Source organism: Oncorhynchus kisutch, linkage group LG1, assembly GCF_002021735.2.
Source record: "Oncorhynchus kisutch isolate 150728-3 linkage group LG1, Okis_V2, whole genome shotgun sequence".
NCBI lineage: Eukaryota > Metazoa > Chordata > Actinopteri > Salmoniformes > Salmonidae > Oncorhynchus > Oncorhynchus kisutch.
The window spans coordinates 1239951-1266203 of NC_034174.2; the positions used below are offsets into that span (position 1 = coordinate 1239951).

A 26253-nucleotide genomic window follows, 5' to 3' on the forward strand; every position below is an offset into this window, starting at 1 on the left:
CTACAGAGTTACTACAGATCTAACTACAGGGTTCCTACAGGTCTAACTACAGAGTTACTACAGAGTCACTACAGGTCTAACTACAGAGTTACTACAGGTCTAACAACAGAGTTACTACAGGTCTAACTACAGAGTTACTACAGAGTAACTACAGGTCTAACTACAGAGTTACTACAGGTCTATCTACAGAGTTACTACACAGTCACTACAGGTCTAACTACAGTGACACTACAGGTCTAACTACAGAGTTACTACACGTCTAACTACAGAGTTACTACAGAGTAACTACAGGTCTAACTACAGAGTTACTACAGGTCTATCTACAGAGTTACTACAGAGTCACTACAGGTCTAACTACAGTGTCACTACAGGTCTAACTACAGAGTTACTACAGGTCTAACTACAGAGTCACTACAGGTCTAACTACAGGTCTAACTACAGAGTTACTACAGGTCTAACTACAGAGACACTACAGGTCTAACTACAGAGTTACTACAGGTCTAACTACAGAGTTAATACAGAGTCACTACAGGTCTAACTACAGAGTTACTATAGGTCTAAACTACAGGTCTAAACTAGAGTTACTACAGGTCTAAACTACAGAGTTACTACAGGTCTAACTACAAAGTTACTACAGGTCAACCTACAGAGTTACTACAGGTCAACCTACAGAGTTACTACAAGTCTAACTACAGAGTTACTACAGGTCTAAACTACAAAGTTACTACATACTTACTACAGGTCTAAACTACAGAGTCACTACAGGTCTAACTACAGAGTTATTACAGGTCTAAACTACAACGTTATTACAGGTCCAAATTACAGAGTTACTCCAGAGTTACTACAAGTCTAATATACAGAGTGACTACAAGTCCAAACTACAGAGTTCCTAAAGGTCTAAACTACAGAGTTACTACAGGTCTAACTACAGAGTTACTACAGAGTTACTACAGGTCAAACAACAGAGTAACTACAGAGTTATTCAAAGTCTAACTACAGAGTTACTACAGGTCTAACTACAGAGTTACTACAGGTTTAACTACAGAGTTACTATAGGTCTAAACTACAGAGTTACTGCAGGTCTAAACTACATATTTACTACAGGTCTAAACTACAGAGTCACTACAGGTCTAAGTACAGAGTTACTACAGGTCTAAACTAGAGTTACTACAGGTCTAACTACAGAATTACTAAAGGTCTAAACTACAGAGTCACTAAAGGTCTAACTACAGAGTTAATACAGGCCCAAATTACAGAGTTACTCCAGAGTTAATTCAACTCTAAACTACAAAGTTACTACAGGTCAACCTACAGAGTTACTACAGGTCTAACTACAGAGTTACTACAGGTCTAAATACAGAGTTACTACAGAGTTAATAAAGGTCTAACAATAGAGTAACTACAGGAATAGTACAGGTCTAAACTACAGAGTTATTAAAGGTCTAACTACAGAGTTACTACAGGTCTAAACTGGAGTTACTACAGGTCTAAACTACAGAGTCACTACAGGTCTAACTACAGAGTTACTACAGGTCTAAACTACAGAGTCACTACAGGTCTAACTACAGAGTTACTACAGGTCTAAACTACAGAGTCACTATAGGTTTAAACCTCTTATTTACTCTAAAATTCCTACAGGTCTAAACTAAATAGTCACTACAGGTCTAAACTACAGAGTTACTATTGTTCTAAACTACAGAGTTACTACAGGTCTAAACTACAGTTACTACAGGTCTGAACTACAGAGTTACTACAGGTCTAAACTACAGAGTCACTACAGGTCTAACTACAGGTGTAAACTACAGAGTCACTACAGGTCTAACTACAGGTCTAAACTAGAGTTACTACAGGTCTAAACTACAGAGTCACTACAGGTCTAACTACATAGTTACTACAGGTCTAAACTACAGAGTCACTACAGGTCTAACTACAGAGTTACTACAGGTCTACACTCCAGAGTTACTACAGGTCTAAACTACAGTGTCACTACAGGTCTAATCTACAGAGTTACTACAGGTCTAACAAAATAGTTACTACAGGTCTAACTACAGAGTTACTACAGGTCTAAACTACAGAGTTACTACAGGTCTATCTACAGAGTTACGACAGAGTTACTACAGGTCTAACTATATAGTTACTACAGAGTTATTACAGTCTAAACTACATCGTTACTGCAGAGTTACTACAGGTCTAACTACAGAGTTACTACAGGTCTAAACTACAGAGTTACTACAGAGTTAACAACAGATGTACTACAGAGGTCTACAGGTCTAACTGCAGAGTTACTACAGAGTTACTACAGGTCTAACTACAGAGTTACTACAGAGTTACCACAGGTCTAAACTACAGAGTTACTAAAGGTCTAACTACAGAGTCACTGCAGGTCTAAACTACAGAGTTACTACATATCTAAACTACAGAGTTACTGCAGGTCAAATCTACAGAGTTACTGCAGAGTTACTACAGGTCTAAACTACAGAGTTACTGCAGGTTTGACTACAGAGTTACTACAGGTCTAACAAAATAGTTACTACAGGTCTAACTACAGAGTTACTACAGGTCTAAACTACAGAGTTACTACAGACCTAACAACAGAGGTACTACAGGTCTAACTACATAGTTAATACAGAGTTATTACAGTCTAAACTACATAGTTACTGCAGAGTTACTACAGGTCTAAACTACAGAGTTACTACAGGTTTGACTACAGAGTCACTACAGGTCTAACTACAGAGTTAACAACAGAGGTACTACAGGTCTAACTACAGAGTTACTACAGGTCTAAACTACAGAGTTAGTACAGGTCTAACTACATAGTTACTACAGGTCTAAACTACAGAGTTACTACAGGTCTAAACTACAGAGTTACTACAGGTCTAACTACATAGTTACTACAGGTCTAAACTACAGAGTTACTACAGGTCTAAACTACAGAATTACTACAGGTCTAAACTACAGAGTCACTACAGGTCTAACTACAGGTCTAAACTAGAGTTACTACAGGTCTAAACTACAGAGTTACTACAGGTCTAACAAAATAGTTACTACAGGTCTAACTACAGAGTCACTACAGGTCTAACTACAGGTCTAAACTAGAGTTACTACAGGTCTAACTACAGAGTTACTACAGGGTCACTACAGGTCTAACTACAGAGTCACTACAGGTCTAACTACAGAGTCACTACAGGTCTAACTACAGAGTTACTACAGGTCTAACTACAGAGTTACTACAGGTCTAAACTACAGGTCTAACTACAGAGTTACTACAAGTCTAACTACATAGTTACTACAGAGTCACTACAGGTCTAACTACAGAGTGACTACAGGTCTAACTACAGAGTCACTACAGGTCTAACTACAGAGTTACTACCGGTCTAAACTACAGGTCTAACTACAGAGTTACTACAGGTCTAACTACAAAGTCACTATAGGACTAACTACAGAGTTCCTACAGGTCTAACTACAGAGTTACTACAGGTCTAACTACAGAGTCACTACAGGTCTAACTACAGAGTTACTACCGGTCTAAACTACAGGTCTAACTACAGAGTTACTACAGGTCTAACTACAGAGTTACGACAGAGTCACTATAGGTCTAACTACAGAGTTCCTACAGGTCTAACTACAGAGTTCCTACAGGTCTAACTACAGAGTTACTACAGGTCTAAACTACAGGTCTAAACTAGAGTTACTACAGGTCTAAACTACAGAGTTACTACAGGTCTAACTACAGAGTTCCTACAGGTCTAACTACAGAGTTACTACAACAGAGTCACTACCGGTCTAACTACAGAGTTACTACAGGTCTAACTACAGAGTTACTATAGGTCTAAACTACAGGTCTAAACTAGAGTTACTACAGGTCTAAACTACAGAGTTACTACAGATCTAACTACAGGGTTCCTACAGGTCTAACAACAGAGTTACTACAGAGTCACTACAGGTATAACTACAGAGTTACTACAGGTCTAACAACAGAGTTACTACAGGTCTAACTACAGAGTTACTACAGAGTAACTACATGTCTAACTACAGAGTTACTACAGGTCTATCTACAGAGTTACTACACATCTAACTACAGAGTTACTACAGAGTAACTACAGGTCTAACTACAGAGTTACTACAGGTCTATCTACAGAGTCACTACAGGTCTAACTACAGTGTCACTACAGGTCTAACTACAGAGTTACTACAGGTCTAACTACAGAGTCACTACAGGTCTAACTACAGAGTTACTACAGGTCTAACTACAGAGTTACTACAGGTCTAACTACAGAGACACTACAGGTCTAACTACAGAGTTACTACAGGTCTAACTACAGAGTTACGACAGAGTCACTATAGGTCTAACTACAGAGTTACTACAGGTCTAACTACAGAGTTAATACAGAGTCACTACAGGTCTAACTACAGAGTTACTATAGGTCTAAACTACAGGTCTAAACTAGAGTTACTACAGGTCTAAACTACAGAGTTACTACAGAGTTACTACAGGTCTAACTACAAAGTTACTACAGGTCAACCTACAGAGCTACTACAGGTCAACCTACAGAGTTACTACAAGTCTAACTACAGAGTTACTACAGGTCTAAACTACAAAGTTACTACATAGTTACTACAGGTCTAAACTACAGAGTCACTACAGGTCTAACTACAGAGTTATTACAGGTCTAAACTACAACGTTATAACAGGTCCAAATTACAGAGTTACTCCAGAGTTACTACAAGTCTAATATACAGAGTGACTACAAGTCCAAACTACAGAGTTCCTAAAGGTCTAAACTACAGAGTTACTACAGGTCTAACTACAGAGTTACTACAGAGTTACTACAGGTCAAACAACAGAGTAACTACAGAGTTATTCAAAGTCTAACTACAGAGTTACTACAGGTCTAACTACAGAGTTACTACAGGTTTAACTACAGAGTTACTATAGGTCTAAACTACAGAGTTACTGCAGGTCTAAACTACATATTTACTACAGGTCTAAACTACAGAGTCACTACAGGTCTAAGTACAGAGTTACTACAGGTCTAAACTAGAGTTACTACAGGTCTAACTACAGAATTACTAAAGGTCTAAACTACAGAGTTACTACAGGTCTAAACTACAGAATTACTACAGGTCTAAACTACAGAGTCACTACAGGGCTAAACTACAGAGTTACTACAGGTCTAAACTACAGTGTTACTACAGGTCTAACTACAGAGTTACTACAAAGTGAATACAGGTCTAACTACAGAGTTACTACTGGTCTAACTAAAGAGTTACTGCAGAGTCACTACAGGTCTAAACTACAGAGTTACTACAGGTCTAACTACAGAGTTACTACAGAGTTACCACAGGTCTAAACTACAGAGTTACTACAGGTCTAACTACAGAGTCACTGCAGGTCTAAACTACAGAGTTACTACAGGGCTAAACTACAGAGTTACTACAGGTCTAAACTACAGAGTTACTACAGGTCTAACTACAGAGTTACTACAAAGTGAATACAGGTCTAACTACAGAGTTACTACTGGTCTAACTAAAGAGTTACTGCAGAGTCACTACAGGTCTAAACTACAGAATTAGTACAGGTCTAAACTAGAGAGTTACTACAGGTCTAACTACATAGTTACTACAGGTCTAAACTACAGAGTTACTACAGGTCTAAACTACAGAATTACTACAGGTCTAAACTACAGAGTCACTACAGGGCTAAACTACAGTGTCACTACAGGTCTAAACTACAGAGTTACTACAGGTCTAACAAAATAGTTACTACAGGTCTAACTACAGAGTTACTACAGGTCTAAACTACAGAGTTACTACAGGTCTATCTACAGAGTTACGACAGAGTTACTACAGGTCTAACTATATAGTTACTACAGAGTTATTACAGTCTAAACTACATCGTTACTGCAGAGTTACTACAGGTCTAACTACAGAGTTACTACAGGTCTAAACTACAGAGTTACTACAGAGTTAACAACAGAGGTACTACAGAGGTCTACAGGTCTAACTGCAGAGTTACTACAGAGTTACTACAGGTCTAACTACAGAGTTACTACAGAGTTACCACAGGTCTAAACTACAGAGTTACTACAGGTCTAACTACAGAGTCACTGCAGGTCTAAACTACAGAGTTACTACATATCTAAACTACAGAGTTACTGCAGGTCAAATCTACAGAGTTACTGCAGAGTTACTACTGGTCTAAACTACAGAGTTACTGCTAAGTTACTACAGGTCTAACTACAGAGTTACTACAGGTCTAAACTACAGAGTTACTACAGACCTAACAACAGAGGTACTACAGGTCTAACTACATAGTTACTACAGAGTTATTCCAGTCTAAACTACATAGTTACTGCAGAGTTACTACAGGTCTAAACTACAGAGTTACTACAGGTTTGACTACAGAGTCACTACAGGTCTAACTACAGAGTTAACAACAGAGGTACTACAGGTATAACTACAGAGTTACTACAGGTCTAAACTACAGAGTTACTACAGGTCTAAACTACAGAGTTACTACAGGTCTAACTACATAGTTACTACAGGTCTAAACTACAGAGTTACTACAGGTCTAAACTACAGAATTACTACAGGTCTAAACTACAGAGTCACTACAGGTCTAACTACAGGTCTAAACTAGAGTTACTACAGGTCTAAACTACAGAGTCACTACAGGTCTAACTACAGAGTTACTACAGGTCTAAACTACAGAGTCACTACAGGTCTAACTACAGAGTTACTACAGGTCTACACTACAGTGTCACTACAGGTCTAAACTACAGAGTTACTACAGGTCTAACAAAATAGTTACTACAGGTCTAACTACAGAGTTACTAGCGGTCTAAACTACAGAGTTACTACAGGTCTATCTACAGAGTTACGACAGAGTTACTACAGGTCTAACTATATAGTTACTACAGAGTTATTACAGTCTAAACTACATCGTTACTGCAGAGTTACTACAGGTCTAACTACAGAGTTACTACAGGTCTAAACTACAGAGTTACTACAGAGTTAACAACAGAGGTACTACAGAGGTCTACAGGTCTAACTGCAGAGTTACTACAGAGTTACTACAGGTCTAACTACAGAGTTACTACAGAGTTACCACAGGTCTAAACTACAGAGTTACTACAGGTCTAACTACAGAGTCACTGCAGGTCAAATCTACAGAGTTACTGCAGAGTTACTACAGGTCTAAACTACAGAGTTACTGCAGAGTTACTACAGGTCTAACTACAGAGTTACTACAGGTCTAAACTACAGAGTTACTACAGACCTAACAGAGGTACTACAGGTCTAACTACATAGTTACTACAGAGTTATTACAGTCTAAACTACATAGTTACTGCAGAGTTACTACAGGTCTAAACTACAGAGTTACTACAGGTTTGACTACAGAGTCACTACAGGTCTAACTACAGAGTTAACAACAGAGGTACTACAGGTCTAACTACAGAGTTACTACAGGTCTAAACTACAGAGTTACTACAGGTCTAACTACATAGTTACTACAGGTCTAAACTACAGAGTTACTACAGGTCTAACAAAATAGTTACTACAGGTCTAACTGCAGAGTTACTACAGGTCTAAACTACAGAGTTACTACAGGTCTATCTACAGAGTTACGAAAGAGTTACTACAGGTCTAACTATATAGTTACTACAGAGTTATTACAGTCTAAACTACATCGTTACTGCAGAGTTACTACAGGTCTAACTACAGAGTTACTACAGGTCTAACTACAGAGTTACTACAGGTCTAAACTACAGAGTTACTACAGGTCTAAACTACAGAATTACTACAGGTCTAAACTACAGAGTCACTACAGGGCTAAACTACAGAGTTACTACAGGTCTAAACTACAGAGTTACTACAGGTCTAACTACAGAGTTACTACAAAGTGAATACAGGTCTAACTACAGAGTTACTACTGGTCTAACTAAAGAGTTACTGCAGAGTCACTACAGGTCTAAACTACAGAATTAGTACAGGTCTAAACTAGAGAGTTAGTAGAGGTCTAAGTACAGAGTTACTACAGGTGTAACTACAGAGTTACTACAGGTCTAAGCTACAGAGTTACTACAGGTCTAAACTACAGAGTTACTACAGGTCTAAACTACAGAGTTACTACAGGTCTAACTACAGAATTACTACAGAGTTACTACAGGCCTAAACTACAGAGTTACTATTAGTCTAACTACAGAGTTACTACAGGTCTAAACTACAGAGTTACTACAGGTCTAATCTACAGAGTTACTACAGAGTTACTAGTTGTCTAACTACAGAGTTACTTCAGAGTTACTACAGGTCTAAACTACAGAATTAGTATAGGTCTAAACTATAGTGTTGTTAGCCCTGTGGACCAACACATCCCTGTAGACCAAGACAGTCCTGTAGACTAACACAGCCTTGTATATTAACACAGCCCTTTAGACCAAAATATCCCTGTATACTAACACAGGCCTGTAGATTAACACAGCCGGTAGACCTGCAGACCAACACAGCCCTGTAGACCAACACAGCCCTGTTGACCAACACAGCCCTGTAGACCAACACATCCCTGTAGACCAACACAGCCCTGTAGACCAACAAAGCCCTGTAGATTAACACAGCCCTGTAGACCAACACAGCCCTGTAGACTAGTAGTTGAAGGTGAGCCAGTGGGAAAGCAACAGTAACACACTACTGAATCTCAATCTGCAGCTTCATTACCATCTCTATAGGACCAGGCTCACACTCTGCATACTAATTTTCAATACTTTAAAGGCTCTGACAGTCCATCTTTGTGAACATGACAAGGACACTGATTCATTTGTTGAGTTTGAAGTTTATACATTTGTTCTCAGGCTTAATGTGAAGACAGACATTTTTTATATTGTTCGCTCTATCTGTCATTCATCTGCACCAATGTTCAGAGGGTACACCAAGACACTTCAGATACCGTCTATGGTGCACAGGAATTCTATCTATCTATCTATCTATCTATCTATCTATCTATCTATCTATCTATCTATCTATCTATCTATCTATCTATCTATCTATCTATCTATCTATCTATCTATCTATCTATCTATCTATCTATCTATCTATCTATCTATAGTGTATATCTAGCTACAGTATCTATAGTGTATATCTATCTAGTCTATCTATCTAATTCCATTCAAGGGGCTTTATTGGCATGGGAAACATGTGTTAACATTGCCAAAGCAAGTGAGGTAGATAATATACAAAAGTGAAATAAACAAAAATGAACAGTAAACATTACACATACAGAAGTTTCAAAACAATAAAGACATTACAAATGTCATATTATATATACACTGCTCAAAAAAAGAAAGGGAACACTAAAATAACACATCCTAGATCTGAATGAATGAAATATTCTTATTAAATACTTTTTTCTTTACATATTTGAATGTGCTGACAACAAAATCACACAAAAATGATCAATGGAAATCAAATGTATCAACCCATGGAGGTCTGGATTTGGAGTCACACTCAAAACTAAAGTGGAATACCACACTACAGGCTGATCCAACTTTGATGTAATGTCCTTAAAACAAGTCAAAATGAGGCTCAGTAGTGTGTGTGGCCTCCACATGCCTGTCTGACCTCCCTACAACGCCTGGGCATGCTCCTGATGAGGTGGCGGATGGTCTCCTGAGGGATCTCCTCCCAGACCTGGAATAAAGCATCCGCCAACTCCTGGACAGTTTGTGGTGCAACGTGGTGTTGGTGGATGGAGCGAGACATGATATCCAAAATGTGCTCAATTGGATTCAAGTCTGGGGAATGGGCGGTCCATAGCATCAATGCCTTCCTCTTGCAGGAACTGCTGACACACTCCAGCCACATGAGGTCTAGCATGGTCTTGCATTAGGAGGAACCCAGGTTCAACCGCACCAGCATATGATCTCACAAGGGGTCTGAGGATCTCATCTCAGTACCTAATGGCAGTCAGGCTACCTCTGGCGAGCACATGGAGGGCTGTGCGGCCCCCCAAAGAAATGCCACCCCACACCATGACTGACCCACCGCCAAACCGGTCATGCTGGAGGATGTTGCAGGCAGCAGAACGTTCTCCACGGCGTCTCCAGACTGTCACGTCTGTCACATGTGCTCAGTGTGAACCTGCTTTCATCTGTGAAGAGCACAGGGCGCCAGTGGCGAATTTGCCAATCTTGGTGTTCTCTGGCAAATGCCAAACATCCTGCACGGTGTCGGGCTGTAAGCACAAATCCCACCTGCGACCTGGCCAAGATAAAGCAAAGCAGTGTGACACAGACAACAACACAGAGTTACACATGGAGTAAACAAACAAGCCAATAACACAAACAAGTCAAATGCACAGTAGTGAAAGGAAAGTCTATATACAGTGTGTGCCAAAGGCATGAGTAGGTAGGCAATAAATAGGCCATAGGAGCGAATAATTACAATTTAACAGATTAACACTGGAGTGATAAATGAGCAGATGATGATGTGCAAGTAGAGATACTGGTGTGCAAAAGAGCAGAAAAGTAAATAAAATAAAAACAGTATGGGGATAAGGTAGGTAGATTGGGTGGGATATTTACAGATGGACTATGTACAGCTGCAGTGATCGGTTAGCTGCTCAGATAGTTGATGTTTAAAGTTGGTGAGGGAAATAAAAGTCTCCAACTTCAGCGATTTTTGCAATTCGTTACAGTCACAGGCAGCAGAAAACTGGAAGGAAAGGTGGCCAAATGAGGTGTTTGCTTTGGGGATGATCAGTGAGATATACCTGCTGGAATGTGTGCTATGGGTGGGTGTTGTTATCGTGACCAGTGAACTGAGATAAGGTAGAGCTTTACCTAGCATAGACTTATAGATGACCTAGAGCCAGTGGGTCTGGCGACGAATATGTAGCGAGGGCCAGACGACTAGAGCATACAGGTCGCAGTGGTGGGTGGTATAAGGTGATTTGGTAACAAAACGGATGGCACTGTGATAGACTGCATCCAGTTTGCTGAATAGAGTGTTGGAAGCTATTTTGTAGATGACATCGCCGAAGTCGAGGATCGGTAGGATAGTCAGTTTTACTAGGGTAAGCTTGGCAGCGTGAGTGAAGGAGGCTTTGTTGTGAAATAGAAAGCCGACTCTAGATTTGATTTTAGATTGGAGATGTTTAATATGAGTCTGGAAGGAGAGTTTACAGTCTAGCCAGACACCTATGTATTTATAGTTGTCCACATATTCTAGGTCGGAACCACCCAGGGTGGTGATGCTACTCGGGTGGGCAGGTGCGGACAGCGAACAGTTGAAAAGCATGAATTTGGTTTTACTAGCGTTTACACCAGTACACACCATGCTTCTACACCTGCATTGCTTGCTGTTTGGGGTTTTAGGCTGGGTTTCTGTACAGCACTTTGAGATATCAGCTGATGTACGAAGGGCTATATAAATAAATTTTATTTTATTTTATTTTATTTGGTTTATGAGCAGTTGGAGAAATATACAGAATGGTGTCGTCTGCGTAGAGGTGGATCAGGGAATCGCCCGCAGCAAGAGCGACATCATTGATATATACAGAGAAAAGAGTCGGCCCGAGAATTGAACCCTGCGGTACCCCCATAGAGACCCCCAGAGGTTCAGACAACATGCCCTCCGATTTGACACACTGAACTCTGTCTGCAAAGTAGTTGATAAACCAGGCGAGGCAGTCGTCAGAAAAACCAAGGCTATTGAGTCTGCCGATAAGAATACGGAGATTGACAGAGTCGAAAGCCTTGGCCAGGTGGATGGAGACGGCTGCACAGTACTGTCTTTTATCGATGGCGGTTATGATATCGTTTAGTACCTTGAGCGTGGCTGAAGTGCACCCATGATCGGCTCGGAAGCCGGATTGCACAGTGTAGAAGGTACAGTGGGATTCGAAATGGTCAGTGATCTGTTTATTAACTTGGCTTTCGAAGACTTTAGATAGGCAGGGTAGGATGGATATAGGTCTGGGGGCGGAGCTTTTGGCCAGGGTTGGAGTAGCCAGGAGGAAGGCATGGCCAGCCATTGAGAAACGCTTATTGATTTATCAATGGTGACCGTGTTACCTAGACTCAGTGCAGTGGGCAGCTGGGAGGAGGTGCTCTTGTTCTCCATGGACTTTAGTGTCCCAAAACCTTTTGGAGTTAGAGCTACAGGATGCAAATTTCTGCTTGAAAAAGCTAGCAGGATGTTTTTGTACTGGCCTCATCCTGTCAGTCGAGGATGCCTGGTCATTCTTTAAAAGTAATTTCCTCACCATCTTAGATAAGCATGCCCCGTTCAAAAAATGCAGAACTAAGAACAGATATAGCCCTTGGTTCACTCCAGACCTGACTGCCCTTGACCAATATCCTTCCAGGATACCTGGGCCAGGTCGATTAGAAAGGCCTGCTCGCAGAAGTGCTTTAGGGAGCGTTTGACAGTGATGAGGGGGACCCATAGCGGAGGAGTATTTGGAGGGTCTGAATACTTATGTAAATAAGGAATGTATGTTATTTATTATTTTGAACACATTTGGAAACATTTCTAAAAACCTGTTTTCGATTTGTTATTATGGGGTATTGTGTGAAGATTGATGAAGAATATGTTTTATTTAATCCATTTTAATGGCTGTAATGTAACAAAATGTCGAAAAAACGGAAGGGGACTGGATCGTAATGTAATGCTAATCAGATCCTCTCTTTATTCTCAGTGATCAGAGGAAAGATCTCTGGGGAAAAGGTTGTGTCTCCTAGCAACAGCACTTCTCCTTACCTGAAGATGATCCAATATGAGATCAAACTGATCAAGGTGAGTCCAGTAGAACCTTGGTCCTGTATCTACATCTTTATCTACGGTAGAACCTTGGTCCTGTATCTACAGCTCTAGCTAAAGTAGAACCTTGGTCCTGTTTCTACAGATTTATCTACAGTAGAACCTTGTTCCTGTATCTACAGCTCTAGCTAAAGTAGAACCTTGGTCCTGTTTCTACAGATTTATCTACAGTAGAACCTTGGTCCTGTATCTACAGCTCTATCTAATGTAGAACCTTGGTCCTATATCTACAGCTCTAAAGTAGAATATTGGTCCTGTATCTACAGCTTTATCCACAGTAGAACCTTGGTCCTGTATCTACAGCTCTTTCTGAAGTAGAACCTTGGTACTGTATCTACAGCTTTATCTAGGGTATAACCTTGGTCCTATATCTACAGCTCTATCTAAAGTAGAACCTTTGTCCTGTATCTACGGCTTTATCTACAGTAGAACCTTGGTCCTGTATCTACAGCTTTATCTACAGTAGAACCTTGGTCCTATATCTACAGCTTTATCTACTGTAGAACCTTGGTCCTGTATCGACAGCTTTATCTACAGTAGAACCTTGGTCCTGTATCTACAGCTTGATCTACAGTAGAACCTTGGTCCTATATCTACAGTAGAACCTTGACCCTGTATCGACAGCTTTATCTACAGTAGAACCTTGGTCCTGTATCTACAGCTTTATCTACAGTAGAACCTTGGTCCTATATCTACAGCTTTATCTACAGTAGAACCTTGGTCCTGTATCGACAGCTTTATCTACAGTAGAACCTTGGTCCTGTATCTACAGCTTGATCTACAGTAGAACCTTGGTCCTATATCTACAGTAGAACCTTGACCCTGTATCGACAGCTTTATCTACAGTAGAACCTTGGTCCTGTATCTACAGCTTGATCTACAGTAGAACCTTGGTCCTATATCTACAGCTTGATCTACAATAGAACCTTGGTCCTGTATCGACAGCTTTATCTACAGTAGAACCTTGGTCCTGTATCTACAGCTTGATCTACAGTAGAACCTTGGTCCTATATCTACAGCTTGATCTACAATAGAACCTTGGTCCTGTACCGACAGCTTTATTTACAGTATAACCTTGGTCCTGTATCTAAAAATGGTTGATCAAAGTGAGTCCAGTAGAACCTTGGTACTGTATCTACTAAAAGTTGATCAAGGTGAGTCCAAGGAAAACCTTGGTTCTGCATCACATTTAATAAAGGTTAACCTGCAGTTTTATCTACAGCCAGTGCTTAAATGATAAATGGGGAGGTGCCGGAACAAAAAGTGAGCGCTAGAGGGGGATGACCTGGTGAGTTCTGATGTACCGGAACACATGAGACAAAATATTACCTTTATAATAAAGCATTGCGTGCATATCATCACATTTGCGTATTGACATAGAGCAGTAGAGTACAGGTCACTTATAGTTGCACACATGGGGAACATTTTTAGTAGCTTAGGGTTGGCAGAATCCTTTTTAATACTGCACAAATGATCGAAATGGCAGGCTACTTTGACACTGACAAACTGAAATCAATAAAAATGACCTTGTCTTGAATACGTCCATAGCCTAGGCCTAGGTGTGTAGAAACACATATTGTAGGCTAAAATGATAAACATATCAAAATATATTTTATATTTGAGATTATTCAAAGTATCCACCCTTTGCCTTTATGACAGCTTTGCACACTCTTGGCATTCTCTCAACCAGCTTCACCTGAAATGCTTTTCCAACAGTCTTAAAGGAGTTCCCACATATGATGAGCACTTGTTGGCTGCTTTTCCTTCCCTCTGCGGTCCAACTCATCCCAAACCATCTCAATTGGGGTAAGGTCAGATGATGGTGGAGGCCAGGTCATCTGAGGCAGCTCTCCATCACTCTCCTTCTTGGTCAAATAGCCCTTACACAGCCTGAAGGTGTGTTGGGTCATTGTCATCTTGAAAAACAAATGATTGTCCCACTAAGTGCAAACCAGATGGGATGGTGTATCGCTGCAGAATGTTTTGGTAGCCATGTTGGTTAAGTGTGCCTTGAATTCTAAATTAATCACAGACAGTGTCACCAGCAAGGCACCCCCATACCATCACACCTCCTCCTCTATGCTTCACGGTGGGAACCACACATGCGGAGATCATCCGTTCACCTACTCTGCATCTCACAAAGACATGGCGGTTGGTACTAACAATCTCAAATTTGGATCCATTAGATCAAAGGACAGAATTCTGCAGGTCTAATGTCCATTGCTCGTGTTTCTTGGCACAAGCAAGTCTGTTCTTCTTATTGCTGTCCTTTAGTAGTGGTTTCTTTGCAGCAATTTGACCACGAAGGCCTGATTCACGTAGTCTCCTCTGAACAGTTGATGTTGAGATGTGTCTGTTACTTCAACTCTGTGAAGCATTTATTTGGGCTGCAATTTCTGAGGCTGGTATCTCCAATGAACTCTTCCTCTGCAGCAGAGGTAACTCTGTGTCCTTCTATCCTGTGGCGGTCCTCATGAGAGGCAGTTTCATCATAGAGCTTGATGGTTTTTGCAACTGCAAGTCCTTGAATTTTTTTTTTGCTGTCATAATATGAACTTTGTCTTTTACCAAATAGGGCTATCTTCTGTATACCACCCCTACCTTGTCACAAAACAACTGATTGGCTCAATGCATTAAGAAGGAAAGAAATTCCACAAATGAATGTTTAACAAGGCACACCTGTTAATTGAAATGCATGCCAGGTGACTACTTCATGAAGCTGGTTGAGATAATGCCAAGACACTCTGTCAAGCCAAAGGGTGGCTACTTTGAAGAATCTCAAATATAAAATATATTTTGATTTGTTTAACACTTTTTTGGTTACTACATGATTCCATATGTGTTAGTTCATAGTTTTGATGTCTTCAATATTATTTTACAATGTAGAAAATAGTAAAAATAAAGAAAATACCTGGAATGAGTAGATGTGTCAACTTTTGACAGGTACAAATTACCTCAACTATCCTGTATACATGCACATTGACTCGGTACTGGTACCCCCTGTGTATAGCCTCATTATATTTTTCACTTTAGTTTATATAGTAAATATCTTCTTAACTCTGTTGTCTTAAGAACCGCATTGATGGTTAAGGGCTTGTAAGTAAGCGTTTCACGGTAAGGTCTACACCTGTTGTATTCGGCACATGTGACTATAAACAAAACAGTTAGTACCAGAGACCCAGAGTGGTGCTCCTATGTTTCATAACATAGACAGCATAAAATAAAAGATGAATAACTTTCTACAAAAGCAGTCATTCATTCTCGGTTCAACATTACCATGTAACTTATTACTTTGTACAGTAGTAGTAATTATTGGTTAAACATTAAAATGTAAGTCAATATTTTCTACAAAAGTAGTCATTCTTGGCTCAACATTAACATGTAACTGATCACAGCTGGAATGCATTTCACAGTACAAACGTATGTTTGATACAGATGCACTGAAATGATTTCCCCTTCGGTATGGTACATGTAGATTATAGTTGGAGCACTGTGCAACACCAGAGGTTTGTATGGTACATGTAGATTATAGTTGGAGCACTGTGCAAAACTAGAGGTTTGTAGGGTACCTTATTTCAACACCCGCCATCGCCAAATGCAGCTAGATTTTGGCATTGGCAGGTAAAATGTATATTTCACCAGTCACATTTGTAGGTGGTCAAGGCTCCACAGTGCGCGCATTTCACTCACATTTCTGAATAAAAAGTCAAGTTTGATCACATTTACAGTAAAATAAATGCTGCTGTAGCTGTTTTCAAAGTATTTCTGCCTTTTTGTTTCATAGCTAGTAATGTAATCGCACAAAGTCAAAGAATTACGAATCCTATATAGCCTATCCCACCTAGCGCTGCAACACCTCGCTGGGGGCTGTGCATACCTGAAGAGCTGAGTGAAAGATACATTTTTAGAAGTGCTACTCACAGGTATAAAAGTTGGTCTAATTTATTTGAAACGAAATTCTACTGAAGTGTCCTTGTGTTTCTTGGCTATTTACATTGTTTTGTTCACAAGCTAGGTTGTTTTTCATTGTTTGAGTTTCAACTGTTAGGGAAGAGAATAGAACATGGCTTCTAGTCAGACTCTCAATCTCACAGGCACAAACATGACTTGAGTCGTGTTACCACTGTGATATTTTGGTTTACTTCTAAATAATACTACATTTATTGTGTTTGTTGGTGTAATTTTTGCCAAAAATTATATTTTGGCTGATCATTTTAGGCCCTGGTTGGAGCACTGTGCAACACTAAAGGTATGTTTTTGTTCTCCACCCTGTAGATGTTAAAAGGCTTTGAGAAGGTGAAGGACATCCAGTATGTGTACACACCTGTCTTCTCCTCCCTGTGTGGAGTCAAACTAGACTCCAACAACAAGGTCCACTACCTGCTGTCAGGTAAAGTACTGCTTCATAAGAAGATAGAACAAATCAAATCAAATGTTATTTGTCACATACATATGGTTAGCAGATGTTAATGCGAGTGTAGCGAAATGCTTGTGCTTCTAGTTCCGACAATGCAGTAATAACCAACAAGTAATCTAGCTAACAATTCCAAAACTACTACCTTATAGACACAAGTGTAAGGGGATAAAGAATATGTACATAAAGATATATGAATGAGTGATGGTACAGAGCGGCATAGGCAAGATACAGTAGATGGTATTGAGTACAGTATACAGTGCCTTGCGAAAGTATTCGGCCCCCTTGAACTTTGCGATCTTTTGCCACATTTCAGGCTTCAAACATAAAGATATAAAACTGTATTTTTTTGTGAAGAATCAACAACAAGTGGGACACAATCATGAAGTGGAACGACATTTATTGGATATTTCAAACTTTTTTAACAAATCAAAAACTGAAAAATTGGGCGTGCAAAATTATTCGGTTGTGGGCGGAGCAGTTGCCGTACCAGGCGGTGATACAGCCCGACAGGATGCTCTCGATTGTGCATCTGTAGAAGTTTGTGAGTGCTTTTGGCGACAAGCCGGATTTCTTCAGCCTCCTGAGGTTGAAGAGGCGCTGCTGCGCCTTCTTCACAATGCTGTCTGTGTGGGTGGACCAATTCAGTTTGTCTGTGATGTGTACGCCGAGGAACTTAAAACTTACTACCCTCTCCACTACTGTTCCATCGATGTGGATAGGGGGGTGTTCCCTCTGCTGTTTCCTGAAGTCCACAATCATCTCCTTAGTTTTGTTGACGTTGAGTGTGAGGTTATTTTCCTGACACCACACTCCGAGGGCCCTCACCTCCTCCCTGTAGGCCGTCTCGTCGTTGTTGGTAATCAAGCCTACCACTGTTGTGTCGTCCGCAAACTTGATGATGGAGTTGGAGACGTGCGTGGCCACGCAGTCGTGGGTGAACAGGGAGTACAGGAGAGGGCTCAGAACGCACCCTTGTGGGGCCCCAGTGTTGAGGATCAGCGGGGTGGAGATGTTGTTGCCTACCCTCACCACCTGGGGAGGGCCCATCAGGAAGTCCAGTACCCAGTTGCACAGAGCTGGGTCGAGACCCAGGGTCTCAAGCTTGATGACGAGCTTTTTTAAATTTATTTTTTATTTATTTAACCTTTATTTAACCAGGTAGGCTAGTTGAGAACAAGTTCTCATTTGCAACTGCGACCTGGCCAAGATAAAGCATAGCAGTGTGAGCAGACAACAAAGAGTTACACATGGAGTAAACAATTAACAAGTCAATAACACAGTAGAAAACAAAGGGGGAGTCTATATACAATGTGTGCAAAAGGCATGAGGAGGTAGGCAAATAATTAATATTTTGCAGATTAACACTGGAGTGATGAATGATCAGATGGTCATGTACAGGTAGAGATATTGGTGTGCAAAAGAGCAGAAAAGTAAGTAAATAAAAACAGTATGGGGATGAGGTAGGTGAAAAAGGGTGGGCTATTTACCAATAGACTATGTACAGCTGCAGCGACCGGTTAGCTGCTCAGATAGCTGATGTTTGAAGTTGGTGAGGGAGATAAAAGTCTCCAACTTCAGCGATTTTTGCAATTCGTTCCAGTCACAGGCAGCAGAGTACTGGAACGAAAGGCGGCCAAATGAGGTGTTGGCTTTAGGGATGATCAGTGAGATACACCTGCTGGAGCGCGTGCTACGGATGGGTGTTGCCATCGTGACCAGTGAGCTGAGATAAGGCGGAGCTTTACCTAGCATGGACTTGTAGATGACCTGGAGCCAGTGGGTCTGGCGACGAATATGTAGCGAGGGCCAGCCGACTAGAGCATACAAGTCGCAGTGGTGGGTGGTATAAGGTGCTTTAGTGACAAAACGGATGGCACTGTGATAAACTGCATCCAGTTTGCTGAGTAGAGTGTTGGAAGCCATTTTGTAGATGACATCGCCGAAGTCGAGGATCGGTAGGATAGTCAGTTTTACTAGGGTAAGCTTGGCGGCGTGAGTGAAGGAGGCTTTGTTGCGGAATAGAAAGCCGACTCTTGATTTGGTTTTCGATTGGAGATGTTTGATATGAGTCTGGAAGGAGAGTTTGCAGTCAGACACCTAGGTACTTATAGACGTCCACATATTCTAGGTCGGAACCATCCAGGGTGGTGATGCTAGTCGGGCATGCGGGTGCAGGCAGCGACCGGTTGAAAAGCATGCATTTGGTTTTACTAGCGTTTAAGAGCAGTTGGAAGCCACGGAAGGAGTGTTGTATGGCATTGAAGCTTGTTTGGAGGTTAGATAGCACAGTGTCCAAAGACGGGCCGAAAGTATATAGAATGGTGTCGTCTGCGTAGAGGTGGATCAGGGAATTGCCCGCAGCAAGAGCAACATCATTGATATACACAGAGAAAAGAGTTGGCCCGAGAATTGAACCCTGTGGCACCCCCATAGAGACTGCCAGAGGACCAGACAGCATGCCCTCCGATTTGACGCACTGAACTCTGTCTGCAAAGTAATTGATGAACCAGGCAAGGCAGTCATCCGAAAAACCGAGGCTCCTGAGTCTGCCGATAAGAATATGGTGATTGACCTTTGCAAGGTCGATGAAGACGGCTGCACAGTACTGTCTTTTATCGATGGCGGTTATGATATCGTTGAGTACCTTGAGTGTGGCTGAGGTGCACCCATGACCGGCTCGGAAACCAGATTGCACAGCGGAGAAGGTACGGTGGGATTCGAGATGGTCAGTGACCTGTTTGTTGACTTGGCTTTCGAAGACCTTAGATAGGCAGGGCAGGATGGATATAGGTCTGTAACAGTTTGGGTCCAGGGTGTCTCCCCCTTTGAAGAGGGGGATGACTGCGCCAGCTTTCCAATCCTTGGGGATCTCAGACGATATGAAAGAGAGGTTGAACAGGCTGGTAATAGGGGTTGCGACAATGGTGGCAGATAGTTTCAGAAATAGAGGGTCCAGATTGTCAAGCCCAGCTGATTTGTACGGGTCCAGGTTTTGCAGCTCTTTCAGAACATCTGCTATCTGGATTTGGTTAAAGGAGAACCTGGAGAGGCTTGGGCGAGGAGCTGCGGGGGGGGCGGAGCTGTTGGCCGAGGTTGAAGTAGCCAGGCGGAAGGCATGGCCAGCCGTTGAGAAATGCTTATTGAAGTTTTCGATAATCATGGATTTATCAGTGGTGACCGTGTTACCTAGCCTCAGTGCAGTGGGCAGCTGGGAGGAGGTGCTCTTGTTCTCCATGGACTTCACGGTGTCCCAGAACTTTTTGGAGTTGGAGCTACAGGATGCAAACTTCTGCCTGAAGAAGCTGGCCTTAGCTTTCCTGACTGACTGCGTGTATTGGTTCCGGACTTCCCTGAACAGTTGCATATCACGGGGACTATTCGATGCTATTGCAGTCCGCCACAGGATGTTTTTGTGCTGGTCGAGGGCAGTCAGGTCTGGGGTGAACCAAGGGCTGTATCTGTTCTTAGTTCTGCATTTTTTGAACGGAGCATGCTTATCTAAAATGGTGAGGAAGTTACTTTTAAAGAATGACCAGGCATCCTCAACTGACGGGATGAGGTCAATGTCCTTCCAGGATACCCGGGCCAGGTCGATTAGAAAGGCCTGCTCACAGAAGTGTTTTAGGGAGTGTTTGACAGTGATGAGGGGTGGTCGTTTGACTGCGGCTCCGTAGCGGATACAGGCAATGAGGCAGTGATCGCTGAGATCCTGGTTGAAGACAGCGGAGGTGTATTTGGAGGGCCAGTTGGTCAGGATGACGTCTATGAGGGTGCCCTTGTTTACAGAGTTAGGGTTGTACCTGGTGGGTTCCTTGATGATTTGTGTGAGATTGAGGGCATCTAGCTTAGATTGTAGGACTGGCGGGGTGTTAAGCATATCCCAGTTTAGGTCACCTAACAGAACAAACTCTGAAGCTAGATGGGGGGCGATCAATTCACAAATGGTGAGCTTGGAGGGCACTATGGTGTTAAATGCCGAGCTGTAGTCGATGAACAGCATTCTCACATAGGTATTCCAGATGGGTTAGGGCAGTGTGCAGTGTGGTTGAGATTGCATCGTCTGTGGACCTATTTGGGCGGTAAGCAAATTGGAATGCGTCTAGGGTGTTAGGTAGGGTGGAGGTGATATGGTCCTTGACTAGTCTCTCAAAGCACTTCATGATGACGGAAGTGAGTGCTACGGGGCGGTAGTCGTTTAGCTCAGTTACCTTAGCTTTCTTGGGAACAGGAACAATGGTGGGCCTTTTGAAGCATGTGGGAACAACAGACTGAGATAGGGATTGATTGAATATGTCCGTAAACACACCAGCCAGCTGGTCTGCGCACGCTCTGAGGGCGCGGCTGGGGATGCCGTCTAGGCCAGCAGCCTTGCGAGGGTTGACACGTTTAAATGTTTTCCTCACGTCGGCTGCAGTGAAGGAGAGTCCGCATGTTTTGGTTGCGGGCCGTGTCAGTGGCACTGTATTGTCCTCAAAGCGGGCAAAAAAGTTATTTAGTCTGCCTGGGAGCAAGACATCCTGGTCCGTGACTGGGCTGGATTTCTTCCTGTAGTCCGTGATTGACTGTAGACCCTGCCACATGCCTCTTGTGTCTGAGCCGTTGAATTGAGATTCTACTTTGTCTCTGTACTGACGCTTAGCTTGTTTGATTGCCTTGCGGAGGGAATAGCTGCACTGTTTGTATTCGGTCATGTTTCCGGTCACCTTGCCCTGATTAAAAGCAGGGGTTCGTGCTTTCAGTTTCATGCGAATGCTGCCATCAATCCACGGTTTCTGGTTTGGGAATGTTTTAATCGTTGCTATGGGAACGACATCTTCAACGCACGTTCTAATGAACTCGCTCACCGAATCAGCGTATTCGTCAATGTTGTTTGATGCAATATGAAACATATTCCAGTCCACGTGATGGAACACTGCTGGACTGGGGAATAGAGCCCACCGCCTGTGGTTCATATTATAAAAGAACACTGCTGGGCTGGGGAATAGACCCAACCGCCTGTGGTTCATATGATGAGAGAACACTGCTGGGCTGGGGAATAGACCCAACCGCCTGTGGTTCATATGATGAGAGAACACTGCTGGGCTGGGGAATAGAGCCCATCACAAATCAAATCAAATCAAATTTTATTGGTCACATACACATGGTTAGCAGATGTTAATGCGAGTGTAGCGAAATGCGTGTCTCTCTATTTCCAACAGTGCAGTAATATCTAACAAGTGATTTCTAACAATTCCCAACACTACCTATGACACACAAATCGAACAAGTTATCTAACAATTCCCCACTAAAGGGGTGAATGAAAATATCTACATATAAATATATGGATGAGAGATGGCCTAGCGGCATAGGCATGGTGCAGTAGATTATATAAAATACAGTATATACATGTGATATGAGTAAAGTAAGATACAGGTATATAGAAAATATTAAAGTGGCATTATTTAAAGTGGCATTGTTTAAAGTGACGAGCGATCTATTTATTAAAGTGTCCATTGATGGCCTTGAGCTAGAAGCTGTTTTTCAATCTCTCAGTCCCTGCTTTGATGCACATGTATTGACATCGCCTTCTAGATGATAGAGGAGTGAACAGGCAGTGGCTCAGGTGGTTATTGTCCTTGTTGAACTTTTTGGCCTTCCTGTGACAACGGGTGTTGTCGGTGTCATGGAGGGCAGGTAGTTTGCCCCCGGTGTGCAGACCATGCCACCTTCTAGAGAGCCTTGCTGTTGAGGGCTGTGCAGTTGCCATACCAGACTGTGATACAGCCTGACAGGATGCTCTCGATTGTGCATCTGTAAAAGTTAGTCAGGGTTTTGGGTGACAAGCCAAATTTCTTCAGCTTCCTGAGGTTGAAGAGGCAGTGCTGCGCCTTCTTCACTACACTGTCTGTGTGGGTGGACCATTTCAGTTTGTCTGTGATGTGCACGCCGAGGAACTTAAAAACTTTCCACCTTCTCCAATGCTGTCCCTTCGATGTGGATAGGGGGGTGCTCCCTCTGCTGGTTCCTGAAGTCCACGATCATCTCCTTTGTTTTGTTGACATTGAGTGAGAGGTTGTTTTCCTGACACCAGACTCTGAGTGCCCTCACCTCCACCCTGTAGGCTGTCTCGTCGTTGTTGGTTATTAAGCCCACCACTGTTCTGTCGTCTGCAAACTTGATTATTGAGTTGGAGGCGTGCATGGCCACGCAGTCATGGGTGAACAGGGCGTACAAGAGAGGGCTGAGCACACACCCTTGTGGGGCCCCAGTGTTGAGGGTCAGCGAAGTGGAGATGTTATTTCCTACCTTCACCACCTGGGGGCGGGTCGTCTGAAAGTCCAGGAACCAGTTGCACAGGGAGGGGTTCAGACCCAGGGCCTCCAGCTTGATGATGAGCTTGGAGGGTACTATGGTGTTGAATGCTGAGCTGTAGTCAATGAACAGCATTCGTACATAGGTATTGTTTTTGTTCAGATGGGATAGGGCAGTGTGCAGTGTGATGGCGATTGCGTCATCTGTGGACCTGTTGGGGCGGTATGCAAACTGAAATGGGTCTAGGGTGGCTGGTATGGTGGCGGTGATATGATCCTTGACTAGCCTCTTAAAGTACTTCATGATGACAGAAGTGAGTGCTATGGGGCAGTAGTCATTTAGTTCAGTTATCTTTGCCTTCTTGGGTACAGGAACAATGGTAGCCATCTTGAAGCATGTGGGGACAACAGACTGGAATAGGGAGAGATTAAATATGTCTGTTAATACACCAGCCAACTGGTCTGCACATGCTCTGAGGACACGGCTAGGGATGCCGTCTGGGCCAGCAGCCTCGCGAGGGTTAACATGTTTAAATGTTTTACTCACATCAGCCACTGAGAAGGGGGGATCGGGGGGGGGGGGCAGACCTTGTTAGCGAGCCGAGACGGTGGCACTCTATTATCCTCAAAGCAGGCAAAGAATGTGTTTAGTTTGTTTGGAAGCGTGACGTCGGTATCCGTGACGTGGCTGTTTTTGTTTTTATATTCCGTGATTTCCTGTAGACCCTGCCACATACGTCTCGTGTCTGAGCCTTTGAATTGAGACTCCACCTTGTCCCTGTACTGGCATTTTGCTTGTTTGATTGCCTTGCGGAGGGAATAACTACACTGTTTATATTCAGCCATATTTTCAGACCTCTACACTGCTGCTTCTTATTATCTATGCATAGTCACTTTACCCCAACATACATGTACAAATTACCTTGGCTAACTTATACCCCCGCACATTGACTCGGTACAGGTACCCCCTGTATACAGCCTTGTTATTGTTATTTTATTGTGCTACTTTTAATTTTAAAAATTACTTTAGTTTATTTAGTAAATATTTTCTTAATCTTAACTATTTCTTGAACTTCATTGTTGGTTAAGGGCTTGTAAGTAAAACATTTCACGGTAAGGTTGTCCATGTTGTATTCGGTGCATGTGAAAACATAAAATGTGATTTCAATCTGACCAATGTATGAAAGACAAGTACTTTTGCGTTCCACAAAGTGAGTGTGGAGGAGGTGAACAAATTATTGTTATCTATCAACAATGACAAGCCACCGGGGTCTGACATCCTGGATCGTTCCCATAGCAACGATTAAAACATTCCCAAACCAGAAACCGTGGATTGATGGCAGCATTCCCGTGAAACTGAAAGCACGAACCACTGCTTTTAATCAGGGCAAGGTGACTGGAAACATGACCGAATACAAACAGTGTAGCTATTCCCTCCGCAAGGCAATCAAACAAGCTAAGCGTCAGTATAGAGACAAAGTAGAATCGCAATTCAACGGCTCAGACACAAGAGGTATGTGGCAGGGTCTACAGTCAATCACGGATTACAAAAAGAAAACCAGCCCAGGCACGGACCAGGATGTCTTGCTCCCAGGCAGACTAAATAACTTTTTTGCCTGTTTTGAGGACAATACAGTGCCACTGACACGGCCCGCAACCAAAACATGCGGACTCTCCTTCACTGCAGCCGAGGTGAGTAAAACATTTAAATGTGTTAACCCTCGCAAGGCTGCAGGCCCAGACGGAGTCCCCAGCCGCGCCCTCAGAGCATGCGCAGACCAGCTGGCTGGTGTGTTTACGGACATATTCAATCAATCCCTATCCCAGTCTGCTGTTCCCACATGCTTCAAGAAAGCTAAGGAAACTAAGCTAAACCCTAACCCTAACCCTAACCCACTCACTTCCGTCATAATGAAGTGCTTTGAGAGACTAGTCAAGGACTATATCAACTCCACCCTACCTGACACCCTAGACCCACTCCAATTTGCTTACCGCCCAAATAGGTCCACAGACGATGCAATCTCAACCACACTGCACACTGCCCTAACCCATCTGGACAAGAGGAATAACTATGTACCTATATACCTATGCCAGGTAGCAATTGTAAATGAGAACTTGTTCTCAACTTGCCTACCTGGTTAAATAAAGGTGAAATAAAAAAATAAAAAATAAATGTGAGTGCTGTTCATCGACTACAGCTCAGCATTTAACACCATAGTACCCTCCAAACTCGTCATCAAGCTCGAGACCCTGGGTCTCGACCCCGCCCTGTGCAACTGGGTACTGGACTTCCTGACGGGCCACCCCAGGTGGTGAGGGTAGGCAACAACATTTCCACCCCGCTGATCCTCAACACTGGGGCCCCCCAAGGGTGCGTTCTGAGCACTCTCCTGTACTCCCTGTTCACCCACGACTGTGTGGCCACACACGCCTCCAACTCAATCATCAAGTTTGTGGACGACACAACAGTGGTAGGCTTGATTACCAACAATGGCGAGACGGCCTACAAGGAGGAGGTGAGGGCCCTCGGAGTGTGGTGTCAGGAAAATAACCTCACACTCAACGTCAACAAAACTAAGGAGATGATTGTGGACTTCAGGAAACAGCAGAGGGAACACCCCCCTATCCACATCAATGGAACAGTAGTGGAGATGGTAGTAAGTTTTAAGTTCCTCGGGGTACACATCACAGACAAACTGAATTGGTCCACTCACACAGACAGCATCGTGA

General features: G+C 42.6%; 2 protein-coding genes across 3 annotated transcripts in view; one reads left to right on the forward strand and one right to left on the reverse strand.

Moving 5' to 3' along the window:
* The window catches only part of LOC109881698 (synapsin-2), a 194520-nt gene that overhangs the window by 70193 nt on the left and 98074 nt on the right, over positions 1–26253 (reverse strand). The window lies entirely within an intron of this gene.
* Positions 1–26253, forward strand: part of LOC109900014 (metalloproteinase inhibitor 4) — a 39485-nt gene that overhangs the window by 3412 nt on the left and 9820 nt on the right. Inside the window, exons 2-3 of the mRNA XM_020495730.2 lie at positions 12695–12792; positions 17092–17206. Of these exons, the coding sequence (XP_020351319.1) occupies positions 12695–12792; positions 17092–17206 (213 nt within the window). The remainder of the gene's footprint in view (positions 1–12694; positions 12793–17091; positions 17207–26253) is intronic.